Here is a 19,141-nt window from a genome sequence, read left to right on the forward strand (position 1 = left end):
AGGGAATTAATATCTATATTTTACAGACAGCACTTCAAATCAATTTTAAAAAGACAAACCTTGAAAGAAAAACGTGCAAAGGATAGGACTGACAATTCACAGAAGAAATATAAATGACTGAAAAAACATGGGCAGAAGTACAACCTTACTAATTACAAGAGAAATGGAAATTAAATGAGATAAACAGATTCGTAAAAATTATAAGACTGATAATATCCAGCACAGTTGTAGGGAACTGGACACTCTCATACACTGTTGGTACATGTGACAGTACTGATTCCCAAATGTTAAATGCACAGAGTCTCTCCTGGCATCCCCATTTCTAGGACTTTATCCTATAGAATCACTTGTATAAGTACATAAGCACATACGTATAAGGAAGATCAATGCAGTTTTATTCCTATTTCACATAAAAAATAAATATAACTGATTTTTATTAAGAGAAATCCTTAAATAAACTATGGTTCTATTTATTCTATGGGATGTAACACAACTGTTAAAAAGAATGAGGTTGATCTGTATGCACAGAGAAGGGTGTCTGATATATCACAGAATGAGAAAAACAAGTTGCGTAACATTATCTATGTATACTCTGATGCCATTGTATTACAAATAGTGAGCATATGCATATATATGTAAGATTGTACGTATGTAAGAAAGGTTCTAGGAAGATTTACAAACTGTTAGTAGTAGGAACTCTACTACTACTGAGAGTGTGATTTGGGGGGTGAAGAGAGGGCTTTCTGAATTACTTTTATAGTACTTTTGTACTATTTTAATTTTTTTTAACAATGGGCTATGTACTACGATTGTATTTAAAAGAATTTATAACATCCAGTGTGGTGAAAGGAGGGGGTAAAGTCAGCTACTGCTGACGGGAATATAACCTAGCACAATCTTTCTAGAAAGTAATATGGCAATGCATATTGAGAACCTTAAAAAGATTAAACCCTTTGACCCAGTGATTTTATTTTTGGGAATTTATCCTAGAAAATATTTGAAAATTACTTGCACATGAAAATGTGAGTATGAAGCTAGTCACAGCACCTTTGTTTAAATTTTTCATGGTTACTTATTATTTTTCCAATTCAAAACTGTGAAAATGTTTTAATATTCTTAAAAGTTATTTTTAATAATAATTATAAAAGAACTATCTGCATAAAAGTAGGGAAAATCTTCCTTTCCACCTTCCAATTCCATGTGCTCTGCACTCCCAGCTGGTACCCTAGCTTCCTTGCTTCCCTTTCTTCATACTCACTCTCTTCCTCTCAAGGTACCGTTAACTTAACGCTTCTTTTCTCAATCTCAAGGGTAGAGAGCCTGGTTTTGAATCCTGGATCTGTCACAGACTGTGTGTCCTTGGACCTAAGACCTACCTCAGAGGGTTCTTGAATTAAATGAGTTAGTTCCTGTAAAGTACTTAATCTAGAACAGGGCCTGGCACATAAGACACTCTCAATAAATGTCAGCTATTATTTTCTATGCATATGCAAATCCGTTTTAAAAGCATATACAAACAAATGGCATTCTAAGCATACTATTCTGCATCTTGCCGTTTTCCATTTAATATGTAAATGCAAATACCCAAAATAAGAGCTAACATTAGAGCTTTTTGAGTTTTGACTATACAGGATGTGCTATGCAGTTTACATGCATTATCTTATTCAACCTCAAAATAGCCCCATGAGGTTGTATCAGTCACCATTCTCATCCTCCGTTTTATAGATAAGTAAATTCAGAAAAGTTAAATAATTTTGCCTAAGATCATAAAGCTAGGGAGTAGCAGAGTTGGGACAAACACATGTCAGTGAGTCACTACTATATGCTTTGGAAGTAGTAATACCCACTATCATGGAAATAAACATCTTCATATGCTCCTGCAAGTTAGAAAAAGGATAGCTATACATATGCTTATGTATACATTGCTCTGGAAGGACACAAAAGAAACTGACAGTAGATGTTGCTTTTAGCAAAAAAATTTGGAAACTGAGATACAAGGACAAGGATGAGAGGAAAGCTTACTTACAGTCTACACTCTTTTGTATTGCTGATTTTTGTACAATGTTCATATACCTATTCAAACAAAAGAATATGGGAGAAAATAAAACCTTACCCTTGTATTCACAACTACAATTTCTAAAAATCCAGACTTGATAAGGTAGGTAGCAAAATAAGGTTGTCCTCCTTTCCTGTGCCACCAAGTGTTCCCCACCTTTATGAGTACAGATGTCCATGTCACCTTAGAACGGCCAGGCCCTTCTCTGTTACCCTTCTGATTGCCCCTATGCGACAGGGGGGTGACCAACTTACCAGGAAACCAACTCTCCCCTCCTCCTAGTATTGTATAAGCCCTACCTGTCCCTTTACCAATTCTCTTCTCCCTCCTAATCAATGTTTTCCTCATCTTATATCTTCCTGGTTTAAGCCCCATTTCCTTCCTTCTCCTAAATTCTCACATCACTTAACAGTATGAAGTAGAAAGGACCCCTGGACAGAAAGTCTGAAGTCTGCCACTTTCTAGGCCTTAACTTGGTGAAGTTACTTAACACTCGCAAGTCTCCTGGTATATCAAATAGGACTAATAAGAACACCTTCCTGAAAAGGCTGCTTTAAGAAAATGTTTGAGAAAAGCACTTTATAAACTATGAAATTCTATTCAATTGTTAATTATTACTTGTCATACCTTGTGTAGATTGTAAGCTCTTTGTCCACAAGAGGCTTCTTTTCTAAACTCCCAATGTGCCTACACCCAGCAGGCACTCAATAAACGTTTGTCGGAATGTTTCTTTTTTAAGAAAAAGGCCAAGTATTAAAGTTGGGGTAAGCATTACCACATCTGCTTTGAATCTTTAGGGCAGCTACAAAAGCAAGACTGGAGGTCATCTGCCCTGCCGTCTCCAATGGGAACGTGGTGAGCACTTGCTCTGCATGCCCCTGGTCACAAGCAAAACTCTGCTTTTCCAGTAAAGTTATCAGATAAATGATTTCTTTTAGGCATATGCATATACATATATAAATATGTAACATACATAAATATATTATTCTTAATTAAGTGTGCCAAAATGAAATATGATAGCTGGGATTGAATTTAAAATAATCCAGGTGGAGGAAGTGGGTAAGGGTATAGATGAAACAAGACTGGCCAGGAGCTGACGGTTACTAAAGCTGGGTGATGGGGCTTTTTTTTTTTTTTATGCTCTCATGTCCCTACATTTTTTTAAATTTCTTAATTTTATTTTTTTATACAGCAGGTCCTTATTAGTCATCAATTTTATACACATCAGTGTATATATGTCAATCCCAATCGCTCAGTTCATCACACCACCACCACCACCCCCCTGCCGCTTTCCCCCCTTGGTGTCCATACGTTTGTTCTCTACATCTGTGTCTATTTCTGCCCTGCAAACTGGTTCATCTGTACCATTTTTCTAGGTTCCACATATATGCGTTAATATACGATATTAGCTTTTCTCTTTCTGACTTATGACTCTATACATGCATCCATGTCTCAACAAATGACCCAATTTCGCTCCTTTTTATGGCTGAGTAATATTCCATTGTACATATGTACCACATCTTCTTTATCCGTTTGTCTGTCGATGGGCATTTAGGTTGTTTCCATGACCTGGCTATTGTAAATACAGCTGCAATGAACATTGTGGTACATGACTCTTTTTGAATTATGGTTTTCTCAGGGTATATGCCCAGCAGTGGGATTGCTTGGTCGTATGGTAGTTCTATTTTTAGTTCTCTAACGAACCTCCATACAGTTCTCCATAATGGCTGTATCAATTTACATTCCCACCAACAGTGAAAGAGGGTTCCCTTTTCTCCACACCCTCTCCAGCATTTGTTGTTTGTAGATTTTCTGATGAAGCCCATTCTAACTGGAGTGAGGTGATACCTCATTGTACTTTTGATTGGCATTTCTCTAATAATTAGTGATGTTGAACAGCCTTTCGTGCGCTTCTTGGCCATCTGTATGTCTTCTTTGGAGAAATGTCTATTTAGGTCTTCTGCCCATTTTTCGATTGGGTTGTTTTTTTAATATTGAGCTGCATGAGCTGTTTATGTATTTTGGAGATTAATCCTTTGTCCATTGATTCATTTGCAAATATTTTCCCCCATTCTGAGGGTTGTCTGTTCGTCTTGTTTGTAGTTTCCTTTGCTTTGCAAAAGAATCTACGTTTCATTAGGTCCCATTTGTTTATTTTTGTTTTTATTTCCATTATTCTAGGAGGTGGATCAAAAAAGACCTTGCTGTGAGAATTGGGGTTTTTTTCCAAACATACTTTTGCGTATGTTTCAAACTTCCTATAATGAAAGTTTATAAAGTGTGCTAAAACAAAGATGAGTGTAAATAATGCCTAGCACAGCACTTTGCACATGGGTAGTCAACAAATCTGGTGAATCAAAGAAAGAAAATGGAGTCAATTCTAGCAAAGAGCACGGTATGAATACACTACTAAAATTTTCCGAGTTAAATCACACAGTTTAAATTCTATTATCTTCCAAGGAAGAGCACATGAAAAGATGAGTGGTAAGAGAGGTAGGTAGAGTTTTCAAGGAATAATGGTTACAACCATAACGATACAGAATGTAGTATTTACTGAGCAACTTACTATGTGCCAGGCACATTGCTAAGAGCTTCACATGCATCATTTCATTTAATTCTTACAATAATCCTACAAGGTGGGTTTTTTTAATCCCCATTTTACAGATGCAGTATTAAGGTTCTAAGAGATACTAAATAACTTGCCCAAGATCACGTGACTAGTAAGTGGCAGAGCTAAGATTCAAATATACATCTGAATTCAAAGCCCATATTCAACCAGTGTACAAAACTGCCTTTCCAGTACCTAATAAATCTATTCAATGCACCTAAATTAAAAAGGTTTTTAAACACTTTGATACCATATTAAAATCTCCCTAAACTTCCACTTAATAAAAGTAATGAAGATTGGAAACTGCAGCATAATCTAGAGAAAAAGAACAAGGGAAAGAAAATATTAAGGGAGTATTAAACCAGGCAAAGGCTTGAATCTACATAAATGACAACACACTTTCAACATACTTCCAATATAACTATTTCCTGAAACATAAACTGAGTTATATGATTTGACAAACACCTCTAATAAAGCTCCCAAATTGTCGATTAGGGGCTCCACCAAGTCCCTGATTTGTTTACACTGTCTCAGAACACCTGGGATTTTATGGTCACTGTAATTGTGGCACTTATCACTAATTTCAGACTTATAAAAATCTGTAAAAAAAAATTCCTATATACCCTTCACCCAAATGTTAATATCTTACCATATATACTTTATCATTCATTCTCTCTATCCATATACCTTTTTCTGAAAGGTTAAAGAGTAAGATGCAAACATGATGCCCCTTTATCTCTAAGTACTTCCATGTATCACCACTGTATTTTAATCAGTTAGTCATATATCTGCTGCTAAATTCTGTAACTCCCCCCAGAGTGAAACCCTGTTTTATTAATTCATCTTTCTCTACTGACACCTGGCACAAGAGAAGCTACAGGACAAGAAGTGCCACCCCAAAACAAGTGACACGTTAAATACCATTCTTAGTTTCAAGCCAAAGAAAATGAATAAGTTACAAACATTTCTTGAGTACCCATCCCATGCAAAACATTCTATATTGGGTAATTTAAGAAGTATAATAAACCACAAGTTTGGCTCCTTACAATTAAGAATTTAAACTGAGCTGAGGTTATGTTTGTGATGATGACTTACATTCTACACATTCTTGCTGTGAATATCTAACACCCAGCATCTACTCTAGATACTGTTTTCTATCTCTTCACAGATTACTTTGCTCCATATAAATTATTTAATGCAAAAACCTTAATACCCTTAATGAAAATGATTTTAAAAGAACCACCATTCATTTGTAATCACAGTTCCTTATAAGTAGTCATATGTTTAGTGATGACAAATTATCATATTAAAGTACTTCTACAAAATACAGACTGGCATCTGTTACAAGCTAAAGCTATTTGCTATTGCCAACATTTGACAGTTTTGAAATATTGCTTTAAAAAAAGGTAAAAGGGCTTCCCTAGTGGCACAGTGGTTAAGAATCCACCTGCCAATGCAGGGGACATGGGTTCGAGCCCTGGTCCGGGAAGATCCCACATGCTGCAGAGCAACTAAGCCCGTGAGCCACAACTACTGAGCCTGCGCGCCACAACTACTGAAGCCCGTGCACCTAGAGCCCGTGCTCTGCAACAAGAGAAGCCACAGCCATGAGAAGCCGGCACACCACAATGAAGAGTAGCCCCGGCTCACCTCAACTAGAGAAAGCCCGCGCGCAGCAATGAAGACCCAATGCAGCCAAAAATAAATAAATAAAATAAATTAAGTTATTAAAAAAAAGGTTAAGGATATACCTATTATCTAAACACAGGCCAACGGGGGGGGGGGAACATAAGATGTAGGATTTAATTTTGGCTATTCCTGTCCATTTCTAACATATAGGAGGGCACTACACCATTTTAAGCACTCAATCACCACATGTGGCTAGTGGCTACCATATTGGACAGTGCAAATATAGAACATTTCCATCGTCACAGAAAATTCTGCTAGGCAGCATTGTTGAGCCATTAATTCTCCATTCCCTTGTAAAAAGCCCTGCACCTTTGAGGTCCATGTCATTCAACTAACCCACTGCTTCCCAAATTAATATGCATACAAACCACCTGGGATCTTGTTTAAATTCCTATTAAGTAGGTCGGGGTGGGGCTTCAGATCAGGCATTTCTAACAACTCCCAGATGACGTCCATTCTGCTGGTCCACAGACTATGCTACCTTCTTCCTCTCCTTCTTGCTAATAATTGCCAACTCCCAATCATTCCACTCACACATCACTTTCTTTAGCACACAGCTCACAGCCCTCTTCTCCATCCTGACCCCTGCCCATCATGCTGGGTGATTTCACAATCCACATGGACAATCCAAGCAACACCCAGCCATTCAGTTCCTTAGACTTCACTGATGTCCTCCATCAACCACCTAATCCCTATAATCATACCCAGATACCTCATAATCACCTAAAAGGATTCTACCTCTGAAATCACTATATCATACTTTGGAACCACAGATGATTGCTTTCCCAAGTACTTTCATTCCCATTGTTCTTCAATCTTACCAGGACCTCCAGTCTATTAATTCCTTTCAGTTTCTTTACGCTCGCAAATATTCTAAACTCCCTTATCCCTTTACTCTTATGTTGAACCCACTTGGAAAAATTCCGATTCTGAATGAACCAACTAGATACTTTCTCTATTCTACACCCAGGATCCTGTACTGCTGTAGGAAATGTCACACAACCTGACTGATGGCATCACTTTATAAATTCATGGTTACCAACCTCAACTGGTCCAATTCAGTCCAGAAACTTTACATTTCTCTAGGCAAACTTCCTCCCCCGGTCTTCACAACTATTCTTTCAAAACAACTTCTCTCTCCTTCAACTTCCAACCCTCACCCCTCCCCCTACATTCTCCCTCACAGAGAAAACAGACCTGATAGAAACCACTTGTCCTCTTCCTTCTCTCCTATTACAGTGGAAAGGACCTCCTTATCACAGGGCAATTGTTCCACTTGTGCACTGAATCCTCCTTCTTGTACCTTCAATCTCTTCTCGTTCATTGGATCCTTTCTTGTAAGCATTAACAACTAATCCCCCCCCCCCCACCAAAAAAAAGGCCAACGAAGTGAAAGAAACCAATCTGAAAAGGCTACATACTGTATGATTCCAACTATATGACATTCTGGAAAAGGCAAAAGTATGGAGATGGTAAAGAGATTCTCAAATTTAATATTTCAAAGCACAGTTCATGTTATATCAAGCTAACATGACAGACTGAATCACATAGTATTTATCGTTTTAAGTATTAGCAAAGTAGGCACTGAGCCACAAATGGCAAAAACGATCAAGAAATCGCCAAAGGTATCAATTCCTCTTTGCTGTATAGATTAGTGCCATACAATTCTCAAAGACAGTCCCTGAAATACAATCCTATAAACCCCCAACATAAATTACAATCATAAAGTAGAATATGTTTCCCATTAGAATAATGAAATAATTGGAAGCTCTGTTTCTGACAAAGCATTCAATATCTAATAAATTCAAGCTAGATGAATGTGATAAAAGTCAAAATTCAATAAACAGGAACTCTGTCATACTTTTAAACTGTAATATTATCCTTTCAAGTTCTACAAGATGAGTATAAACATACTACATGTGTCAATAATACAAGGAACCCAAATGTGCTGCCAAACTATACACTGAACCCAAAATTCAAATCAGTCGTATCACAAATTTGAATTGTAGTATTCCTGCCAGCTATATTGAAAGAAAAGTCCTCTTGGGACTTCCCTGGCAGGCCAGTGGTTAAGATTTCACCTTCCAATGCAGGGGATGCAGGTTTGATCCCTGGTCGGGGAACTAAGATCCCACATTCCTCAGGGCCAAAAAACCAAAAGAGAAAACAGAAGCAATATTGTAAAAAATTCAATAAAGACTTTAAAAATGGTCCACATGAAAAAATCTTTAAAAAAACGGAAAGCCCTCCTGAAAAGCATGAATTTAGATCTTCCTCATTAAAAAGTTTCTCAAAGCAAAAAGGTGGTCAAAATTATTTTTATGTAGTCTGCACTGACATATCTCTACCACTAGATGGTACTATCAGCCTCAGAAACTGAGGGAATAAAAGGGGAGATGACTATATTAATCATTGTTGCCACCCTCAAGTATCCTGCCCCAGTATGCTGACACACTTGTATTCGTCAGATTATTAAGTCTCAATCCTTGCCTTTTCATATATGCTCACTACAATTGTGAAGAGAATCAAATAAATCCGCTGTTAAAACCTGAAGCAATGAAAGGTGGGAAAGCTTACTCTTAACCTTTCACGAAAGGTTTTTCAATTCAATTACAGAATTAAGTGAGGAAAAAACTGAAGGAAAACACTATAAAGTTTATCAGTTGTACTTTATCACCTCAAAAACATTCTGTTCTTATTATTTGTCCAATATGTTTACCTTAATGACAAGTTTTTGCTAAACACTGAATTTTTAACCAGCACTTCTAAAGTATTTAGACTAATCTGGTCCTGAAGGGGAAACAATACTATTTTGAATTATAAAACCAAGATCTAAGAGATCAAAAAAGGGCCACAAATTTTAATATGCTAACACTGATAACTAGGTAAGTCTTTATAAAAGCAACAACTTCCTAAAACAACAGGCTCAAACCATTCTTAATTCTAAGCAACACGTTCTCAGAAGCTAACAAAAACTTTAAAGATCTCTAATCTAAATGGAGGGATAGAACAATCTCAGATTAAATCTAAGCCTTTTTATATTGCTAGTAAAAGTATCAAAACCGTCTGTTTGAAAAGGTTTGAAACAAGTCAGAATTCAATTTGAGAACTTTCCCATACCTTTTAAAGACCAACTACAGCTTGGCTAACTATACATGAACATGACTATCCCGGTTTTGTATAAATTTAAGTGGAAATAAACTATAAAACAATTTTAAAACTTTGTATTTTAAAAGTGATTACCTCTTATGAACATGTCTGTATTAAGAAAAAGAAGTACTACAATGGGAATAAAAATTTAACAGAAAGCCTGTCTATCACAAAATGCACTAGTATCCCCAGTTCACGTTTTCTTTATCTGACAGTAGCAAGGTTTCTAATTATTACCTTTACAATCTACTAACATCCTAACCTGAACACAGAAATCTGTAACCACTAGCATCATTTCCCCCTAAAGATAAATACATTCTCAACATACTCTTCGTAAGAATTCTGGGGTAAAAGTTTTCTTAAAAATTCAGATCTTTTTCACTATGTACATTAGTTTATCTGAATGCTTCTCTTTTTTCCCCCTCATAATGGTTCACTCATAACTTGAATAATTTTTATAGGGCTTAAACTTAAAAGCGAACAGAACGTGTTCTCTATACTTAAATATCTTAGTTATAAATCTTAATAATAGGAATAAAAAGGGAATTAATTTACAGATATAATAGAACTGCTCTCAAAAGGCTTTGAATCTCTGTAGGAACTGGGTTAAGCATTCTATTTTTTTTAATTGAAGTATAGATGATTTACAATGTTGTGAAAAATATGGAACGCTTCACGAATTTGCGTGTCATCCTCGCACAGGGGCCATGCTAACCTTCTCTGTATCGTTCCAATATTAGTATATGTGCTACTGAAGAAAGCACCCGAATGCTTTTAATTCTTCAAAATGTATTCAATATTGAGATATGTCTTGTGGTAAAAGTCAATATAGTATAATTCACTCATATTTTACTCAAATTTCCTCTTGAAATTGAAAAGTGGCTGAATAACGTACCTTCAGAGTTATGTGCAGTTTTCTTGTGTTTTCGGCAATAAACCCTACAAAAAATGAAGAAATTAAAAGTAAACAAACCAAATTCATTTTTCAAATTAAGAATGAGCAGTACACTTCACCCCATTCACAAGCTGGATTCCAAAAACCTTATCATTAAACTTTCTATGCCATTTCTCTAAGCATTAAATTCCCTACCAAAAACACCCTTTACGATGATGATGAAATGCTTTGAAATGGGAACAAATGTTTACAAAGGCCTAAAGAAAGTATGACTGTTTTAAAAAAACTAAAAGAGAAGTTAAATAATTACATGTAAATTCCTTGTGAAGGTTTCTCTCGTATCTGAGCTTTATCATGCAATGCACAGTGGTAGTGGTATGTCCTGTGACATGTTTTCACATCACAACCAATTGTAGCTCCAGGACAATGGCACAAAGAACACATCTACAGGAAAACAATAAAATAATATTATTAGTGTGTGATTTTGCTATGGCTATGAAATCAGGTTAGAGGCATATCAAATCTCTGTCAAGGAAAACAAATTGGTTATTGAAAAGTTCTGTAACTAATAATGCTACTTTTCTTGTTTTCTCACCTAGAAATAATTCAAATCAAATTCTACTGGGAGTATTTTTTCCCATGTTAAACTATGACAAAATTAATGGAATATTATTAATATCTATTGGTTCATTGTGGTTAAGAGAAAATCTGAAATGTTGCAAATCAGGAATGTAAGCTGTAGACCTTTTCACAATCCAGATCTTCCTGGAAATGAGTAACTGGAGAAAATGGCTCATTCCAGAAAAAATTTTCTTTCACATTTCCACTTATCAATGAGAATTTTTAGAAAAAAAACTCACATACTATTTGGGAACCTGGTAAAATCAATTTCAAGTGAGGGAAGGAGAGAAGATAAAAGCATTAGGTAGATTTTCAAATACCTCGAGCCCTAAAAATATTTTGTGATGTCAAACTGATTGTGAAAACATGCTCATCTATTTTAATTTAATCTGCTACTTACCTCTCACATTATGAATTCAAGGAAGTAGATAAAACAGATTCTTTCAAGATATTTTAATATACCTTACCTTCTGACTTTATTGGATAATTCATACTGTTTAACTAGCTCATGTCTAAATTTAGAAACAAATTCTTTAAGAAAAGTACATAACAATGACTGTTAGTGGTTTTGATTAACATATCATAGTATACTGTACTGAGTGGACTTTTAATCAGGCTGTCTCCTAAGCTATAAATGCCATGCAAAAATAAATTCACAGTAAGGTAAATCTTAAAATCTGTTCATTTGTTTCTTTGTTGCTAGATGCCTCATTTGGAACTGTTCTCCTTCCTCTTGATTAATTTTAACATAAAGAACATCCTAATTTTTGCATTACTTGGCTCCTAAGCAATTTTAGTGTACCAAGAGGCTAATGTAAATTCTAATAAATTGCCTTACATTTCTCTAAGCAAGTCAAACACTCAACCTCTCATTCAAGCTATCATTTAAAAAAGACTCCTATGTAAGTCAGAAACAAACATTCTCAATACAGGTACTTCCCAGAAAACATGATGGCCAGTGCCCATTATTAATGCGAAAGAAATACACCACTTCCTTAAATAAATATAGAAACTTCAAAGCAATACTGTAAAAAGAAACACTGCCAAATTATCAAGCAGTGAAAGCTGTTAAATGCTTTTGGGTGGCTTATAAATTCTTGAGGAGGTGGAGCATTTCTACTACAACTTATTTACGAGGTTCTATTATTTTAGTAAATTATACTTCTAATCAAAAAAATCATAGACTTACAGAAATTGTGGAAAAAACGAAGAGCACAACGAAAATTAAAAGATCACTCATACTCACCAAGTGTAGACACCATTACAGTGTTGCCATGCTTACGTGAAAGTATTTTTCTATGTAATTTTGTACATACTGTCACTGGTTTTTAATTTAATAAATTTAACATTACCATTACTTCATTAAGAACTGTACTGCAAGTAGCTCATTTTGAAATTACATCGAAAATGTGTTTGCATGGGTACATTCTGAAAAAAATTATTGAGTTCAATGAGCAAGCAAAAATAAAAGGAGAGGTACTGTTAAAAATCCTGTAGAGGCTCGGCACTGGCAAACACAGTGAGATGGGCACTCTCAGATACTGCTGGAAATTGGCATACTCTCTGGACAGCAACTTGCCTTATTTATCTTAGAACTTATTAAAAGTTTATACTCTCTGACCCAGTAATTTTCCTTGAATTAATCTAGTCTACAAAATAAATCATACTTAAACGATTTATATGCAATCATGTTCACTGCAGAGTTGGAATAGCCCAAAATGTAAAACCACCTGTGGAAAACAACCACTGAAAAATGTTTAAATAAATTACAGTACAACCATATGTAGGAATGTTCTTTACTCTTTTCAAAAACATTTTAATGGCATGGGAAAAGGTTTATGTATAACATTAAGTGAAAAAATAAAGCAGGATACAGAGTTAGGTATGCTAATTATGTTTACAACATATACTCTGAAAATAGGTGGAAGTAAACATAGCAAAATGCTGAGTGACTATCTGTGTGTGATTGGTTTTCTTCTTCATCATTTCATATATTTTCTGATTTTTCTACAAAGGGGAAATTACAAAAAATTATTTAAAAACCATTGGAAATACTCTAGCAAATGATTTCAATACCCATCTCTCAGTTTACTGAGAATAAGAAGGAAACCAAATGCCCAAAATATATCAAAATGTGTTTTGGCTGGTTATAAATTCAAATCTGCCCAAAGTAGAACCAGTTAACTACAGCAACTCAGAACAAATAAAAATTTTTTAAGTGAGAAAAAGCTTATTCTCACTTTTATTTTGTCAGTTTATCTCAAGGAAGAAAAGAAAGAGGAAGATATCCCAATAAAAATGTTTTCAGAGAGTGGAAGATTCTTCTCAAGGCTAGGAGTAGGAATTTTTCTTAATTAGAATTCACAGGATCTATTTTATGCAGCATTCATACACAAGCAGGTATTTCTGCTTGTATATGAAATTCTGGCAAAGTACTAAGAAAATACCAAAAAAGTGTCCATAATAAAACTAAATATAAAATGTATACCTGCTTGTGTACCTATGAATACAGAATGGGAACACTACTGTGTTCAAGACATCACTAGTATATTGCAACACCTGAAATAATTCTTTTTACTTGAACGCCTATGGGACTTAAGATAGAGTATTCATTTTGGCTCTTACCATTTTACTTCCTTGTATGACTAATTTATCTTTATAAATGTATAGACTTTATCCGTCAAGTGCTTCTAGAACGAGTTTTTTGGAAGACAAACACTGTGACTTACCATGTAGTACTCAATTATAGAGAATGAGAAGGAAACCAAATGTCCAAAATATATCAAAACGTGTTTTGGCTGGTTATAAATTCAAATCTGCCCAAAGTATAACCAGTTAACTACAGAAACTCAGGTTACTCTGTTATTGAAGATTTTAATATCATATGGCATATTTTTTTCTCATTCACGTTTCTAATACCTGCAGACTTGACATAATTATCTTAAAATACATCTAAAAATATTTTAAAAGTCTGATTTGGAAAGGTGGAATTGCGAACAATCCAATTGAAGGGACACAGAATGAGGAGAGAGAATCAAAAAGAGATAAAAAGAAAATTAAAGAAGTTGAGAAAATAGATAGGTGGCTAGTATACTTTTCTTTAAAAAAAAAGTATTATGGAAAATAAAACAAAGAGGACTTCTATCGAAAAAGAAGTAGAATAATAGGAAAACGGGCCCCCCTGACACAGCAAGGCACCAGTTGGTTGGGCCTGAGTGATGTTATCCTGTATTCCTCTTTACACAAAACATTTATTTGCCCTCCAATCTGTCACAGGCCCTACTGGGCCCTCAGCAGAACGAGTGTCATGCTTGCACTGTAGCCAGGTTGCTCTCCATGTGGGCAAATCAAAGTTAATCTGACAGGAACACATTTCTCAAGGACAATGGCGGACTTCCTCCTCCCTGAAAAAAGGTCTGTCCCACATATCAAATATTCTGTTGAAGGCCAACTTCCTTTCTTCAATATAGGTATAAACGTCAATTCTCAGCTTATCCTGCCTATACCCTGATTTCAAGTTCTTTAAATAGAGGTGAAATTTTCTTTGTTGTTAATGATTTTTCTTTTACTTTTATTCCTCTATTCGGTTTGCTACCTAGTAGACCTAATAAATTTCAAAAATCAATTACTTCTTCCAAAATGGGGAGATTAGAAAAAGAGACTCTTATAGATGTTTGCATATCATACTATCTTTTTAAAAAATGTTAATAAAATTATATATATTTAGGATGTACACCATGTTTTAATATACATATACATAGTGAAATGATTACTAGAGTTGAGCTAATTAACATATCCATCTCTTCATATAATTGCCATTTTTTTAGTGCATGTGGTACAAGCACCAGAAATCCACTCTCAACAAATTTCCAGGATACCATAGGGTATTATTAACTACGGTCATCATGCTGTACAGAAGATCTCTAGACTTATTTATCCTACATAACTGCAACTTTGTACCTTTTGACAAACATCTCCCATTTCCCCCACCCCTCCTGCCCCTGGTAACCAGGGTTCTACTGTCTGTGAAGCTTTACTATGTTAAGATTAAGTTGTGCCCCACAAGCAGAGTCTCAAGGAGCTGATCCACAGACGAAAGAGGAACTAAGTCACGCATGAGAGGAGACAAACGGAACTGAAAGGACTATGACTTAGCTAAAGTCCCACAGAAGACAGAGGCTGGGACATACCTGCTCCTCAGTCAACTGAAATAGGCCAGGACTGAAATTCACTTTGCAAAAGGAAGAAGTCTTAAGTAATAAAAGGAAAAATACTGCTTTCTTAGTTGCTATGGGGGAAGCTCAGGGAAAACTCAACTAAGACCACAGACAGAGACAAGGCAAAACAAATGAGATTGCCAACTTCTAGGACAGGCAGAAAAGAGAAGGCTCTTGGGGAAAAGCTCTAAGTCTTAGCTTGCTCAGCTTAACTGCTGTATATCTACTATGCATGTCAGTAACTGACCACCAGTGTATAAATATAAATTCTCACAGCCAAGTACTTACTACTCTCAAGATACCTGCTGCAAGAAAACTGCTACACAGTTTTCTGCACAGAGAATGAAAGAGGTTTCAAAAAAAAAAAGTCTGTAGGAAAAAAAAACAAAAGCAAAACAAAGAAAAATCAGAGGGACTTCCCTGGTGGTCCAGTGGTTAAGACTTCGCCTTCCAATGCAGGGGGTGCGGATTCCATCCCCGGTTGGGGAGCTAAGATCCCACATGCCTCAGGGCCAAAAACATAAAACAGAAGCAATATTGTAGCAAATTCAATAGACTTTAAAAATGGTCCAGGTCAAAAAATCTTTTTAAAAAAAGCACCTGGGAGTTGGGAATAGGGTACCTAGGATATTTTCACAGGAGAAACGAGACAGAAGTAACGTGAGAGTAGTTCACCTTACACTGGCGTTTGTTATTCTGTGTTATTTTTAATAACAGAAAACACTACCTCCGGTTAAAACTAGAATGGAGGACAGTGCGGTTGGGGCAAGTTTTCAGAGCTGCCTAAAAAATGCTCCTAACTCCAGGTTCATTACTTTATATAGAGTAATACCTCACATATCCAACACAGTCAGAAAACAGAGTAACCTCTGAATTATCTGGTTAGCAGATGCTGTCCACTTGATTTGTTAAAAACCCCTAAAAAAAAATTACCACTGCCCGGAAAGGTGGAACATGAACTCATAACTGTTTCTGGTTTATCCTACAGCTACAATTAAAAAATATATATATACAGCATTTTGAAGAAGGTCTCAAAAAATACAAACTTAATAAAATATTCTTAATAAGGGTTATATAATAAAATAATTAGGTCTAAGTAGAAAGCTAGAAAGCAAAAATGAAATCTGAAAGCTGTCAAAGTCACTGAAAAGTGACTTGATAGATTAGGACCTTAAATTCCAAGTGCTTCTAAAAAACAGGGCTACTGAAAAGCACTTCTTTTTTACTAAAGTAATAGATAATTCTAAGCAGTTACTGAATAAATAATTTCAGAAGTCTTTTGGAAATCAGAGGGCAAGTAAGCCCGTCAAGCTCTTACTTAACCTAGTCTCCTGACCTAGCTCTCAATATCACATACTCCAACTCCATCCAACTTTATGAATCATCATTATGAGGAATATAAAATTATCTTATCGGAGCTTTTGAAGTTTGTTTTATTCATCTGAAAGATTCAGGGTTTTTCTGAGCTCAGATCTTTTTGTTTAAGCTCTTCTAAGATGTAGGTCTTTCAGGCTGAGGGTACTCTAAAGTGCCACGCTGCTTACTATACTTAATCTGTGAAGAACACCAACTACAATCCATGCTCAAATAAGTACCAAGACATCCCCCCAAAACCAGACATAGATTATTTTATACTACTGGTTTGGGTTCTCTTCCATTAGCACAAATAAGCGAGAAGTGATTATATAATGACATAAATTTACAGTATTCTCAATTACAAAGAAGTACCAATATTCAATGAAGGCAAAGGAAAAAAATTTGTGAATTTTTAAAAAATTAATTTATTCAGTAATAGTCAAAGACCTGATTTTTCTCCATCATTAGATCTGAAGTTTCTCTTTGGCCTCACATTCATTCTCCTTAATCACCTCCAAAGTAAAACAAAGTTCATTTTATATAAACGACAGGTAAAGTATCTGCGCACATTTAAATTAATCTGCATGCCATAATGAGCTTTCAAAAAATTCACACTTATACGAATACATTCATGATGCATGTACACTTAGTTACACAGATGACAACGAAGCCAGTGAACAAATCTTCAGGAAAAAATGTACCTGTTTTCCCCCCAAAATACTGTAAGGCAAGGATCCTGCAAGCCCAATTCGGCCCATCACCTGTTTTCATAAATAAAGTTTTACTGACACACAGACATGTTCACTTCTTTGTGTATAGTCTGTGACCGCAACTGAAACAATATGGCTAGCAAAGCCTTAAATATTTATTATCTGATCCTTTACACAAAGTGTCCCAACCCCTGTCCTAAGGCAATGGTCCGTAACGGAGAATGTTCATCAAAAATCACTTGGGAATATTTTTCAGAAAATACCTATCTGCAACACACCCACACCCCTTTCTGGTTTAATAGTTGGTTAAGTACCAGTGCTCTAAGGATTTGGTAGCACCATTAATTACCTGGCATCTTCTGCTTCTTTGTATGTAGTAAGCAGTGGTTGCGTTCTATACACTTTGGGTGCTCCATTTTACCCTTACTGAATGCCAAATAAGCCACACACACTCTACTTTAAATAGCACTGGCATTTAATATTCATTTAATACTTGTCAAAAGTACTTCCTCCTCCTTGAAACTCTTCCCCCTTTGAGTTCTACAGCATCATTTTCCCAGTGGAACACACTTCAAATGTCACTTTCTATGAAGTCTTTTGACTTCTCAGGTAAAATTAATTATGGTCTTCTCTCCCAGCTCCCCTGGTGGCATTCTTTACATACTTCTAAGGCTAAAGTACATTTATTCATGATTGCATACAAAGTGTCTAGCATTGTGCTTGGTACAAAGTAGGCACCCAATTAAGTGTCTGATAAATGGACAGACAGATGATTTCTAGAATCTAGATGGAGGCCTTGACGAATACAATGCCTGATGAAAACAACAAAAATTTAACACCCTACTGGTAGAGTGAAGGTTGAAGAAACATGAAAACACCCTTGTTTGAGGCATACACCGCTCTCCACCATCATGAACAAATAACCAACCTGATTTTTCCCTCTAGATTTCTCTCCTTCCTCTTCAAACTGCTAGAGGTGCAAACAACACTAAAACACTGATTAACCAAAACACAGGAATTTTATGCTTATACTATTACTTCCGCGGTCAGTTTACACCTAGCCCATTATTTAAGCTTCACACTATCATCCAATTGAAGCCCTTCCCTCCTTCAAATTCAGCCAACAGTTAATGAGTGCCCACTTACTAGAGTATAACTGAGCACAAATGATACGCCAAGCATCATGCTAAGTGTTTTCCATGCATTTCCCCCACTTAATCCTATGCTGGGCAAAGAAAATACAGTCTGCTCTCCCAGAGTTCACAACACAGTGGAGAAGAATGGCTTGCGCACGTGTAACAAATACAATGCATATTGTTCAACTCTATGACAGAGGTGAAGGTTGAGTTAGACTCAAAAACAGAAGTTCTGAGAGGCAGCTAGGAGATGAATAACATCTGTACATGCACAGATATGGGCACAAGCAGAGGATACTTGGGAAACCGAGAGGAGAGGGGATGACATTAGGAATGGAAAAAGTGGGTTAAGGTACGGCTTCTGAAGGGCAGATATTATTTTGTAGGCAGTAAGGAATCAGTAAAGGTTTGGAGTCAGGAAGTGAGTGACACTAGGTTATAAAAGTAGAGATCAAGTAAATACCAGCAGTATGTTGGAAGGATGGGAAGAGAAACACTGGATACAGGGTCGCAGTAAGAAAGACAAGAGGGCTGAGACATCCCAGAAGTAGAATCGATGTGACTGATGTGGAAGAAGGAAGAACTGAAGGTAAATGATTCAGAAAGAGAATCTGGTTTCAGGGTAGGGAGATGATAAATACTGGTCGAGTTTAAGATACCTGCAGGACATCTATGTACAGCAGACAAATATGCTGCCATTATT

The 19,141-nt window shown here is 36.0% G+C and overlaps 1 protein-coding gene and 1 non-coding gene across 3 annotated transcripts in view; both read right to left on the reverse strand.

The window, feature by feature from the left end:
* Positions 1 to 19,141, reverse strand: part of PHF6 (PHD finger protein 6) — a 48,069-nt gene that overhangs the window by 19,302 nt on the left and 9,626 nt on the right. For both annotated transcript variants that reach the window (XM_024746580.1, XM_024746579.1), the window contains 2 exons: positions 10,709 to 10,842; positions 10,399 to 10,442 (listed from right to left, as the gene is read on the reverse strand). In XM_024746580.1, coding sequence (XP_024602348.1) covers positions 10,399 to 10,442; positions 10,709 to 10,842 — 178 coding nt within the window. The remainder of the gene's footprint in view (positions 1 to 10,398; positions 10,443 to 10,708; positions 10,843 to 19,141) is intronic.
* LOC112400700 (U6 spliceosomal RNA) lies at positions 10,161 to 10,267 on the reverse strand. Its single transcript, XR_003003453.1, has one exon. It is a non-coding gene; the product is annotated as a U6 spliceosomal RNA (small nuclear RNA).

Source organism: Neophocaena asiaeorientalis, unplaced genomic scaffold (assembly GCF_003031525.2).
Source record: "Neophocaena asiaeorientalis asiaeorientalis breed wild unplaced genomic scaffold, Neophocaena_asiaeorientalis_V1.1 scaffold1019, whole genome shotgun sequence".
In the NCBI taxonomy this organism is placed as follows: domain Eukaryota; kingdom Metazoa; phylum Chordata; class Mammalia; order Artiodactyla; family Phocoenidae; genus Neophocaena; species Neophocaena asiaeorientalis.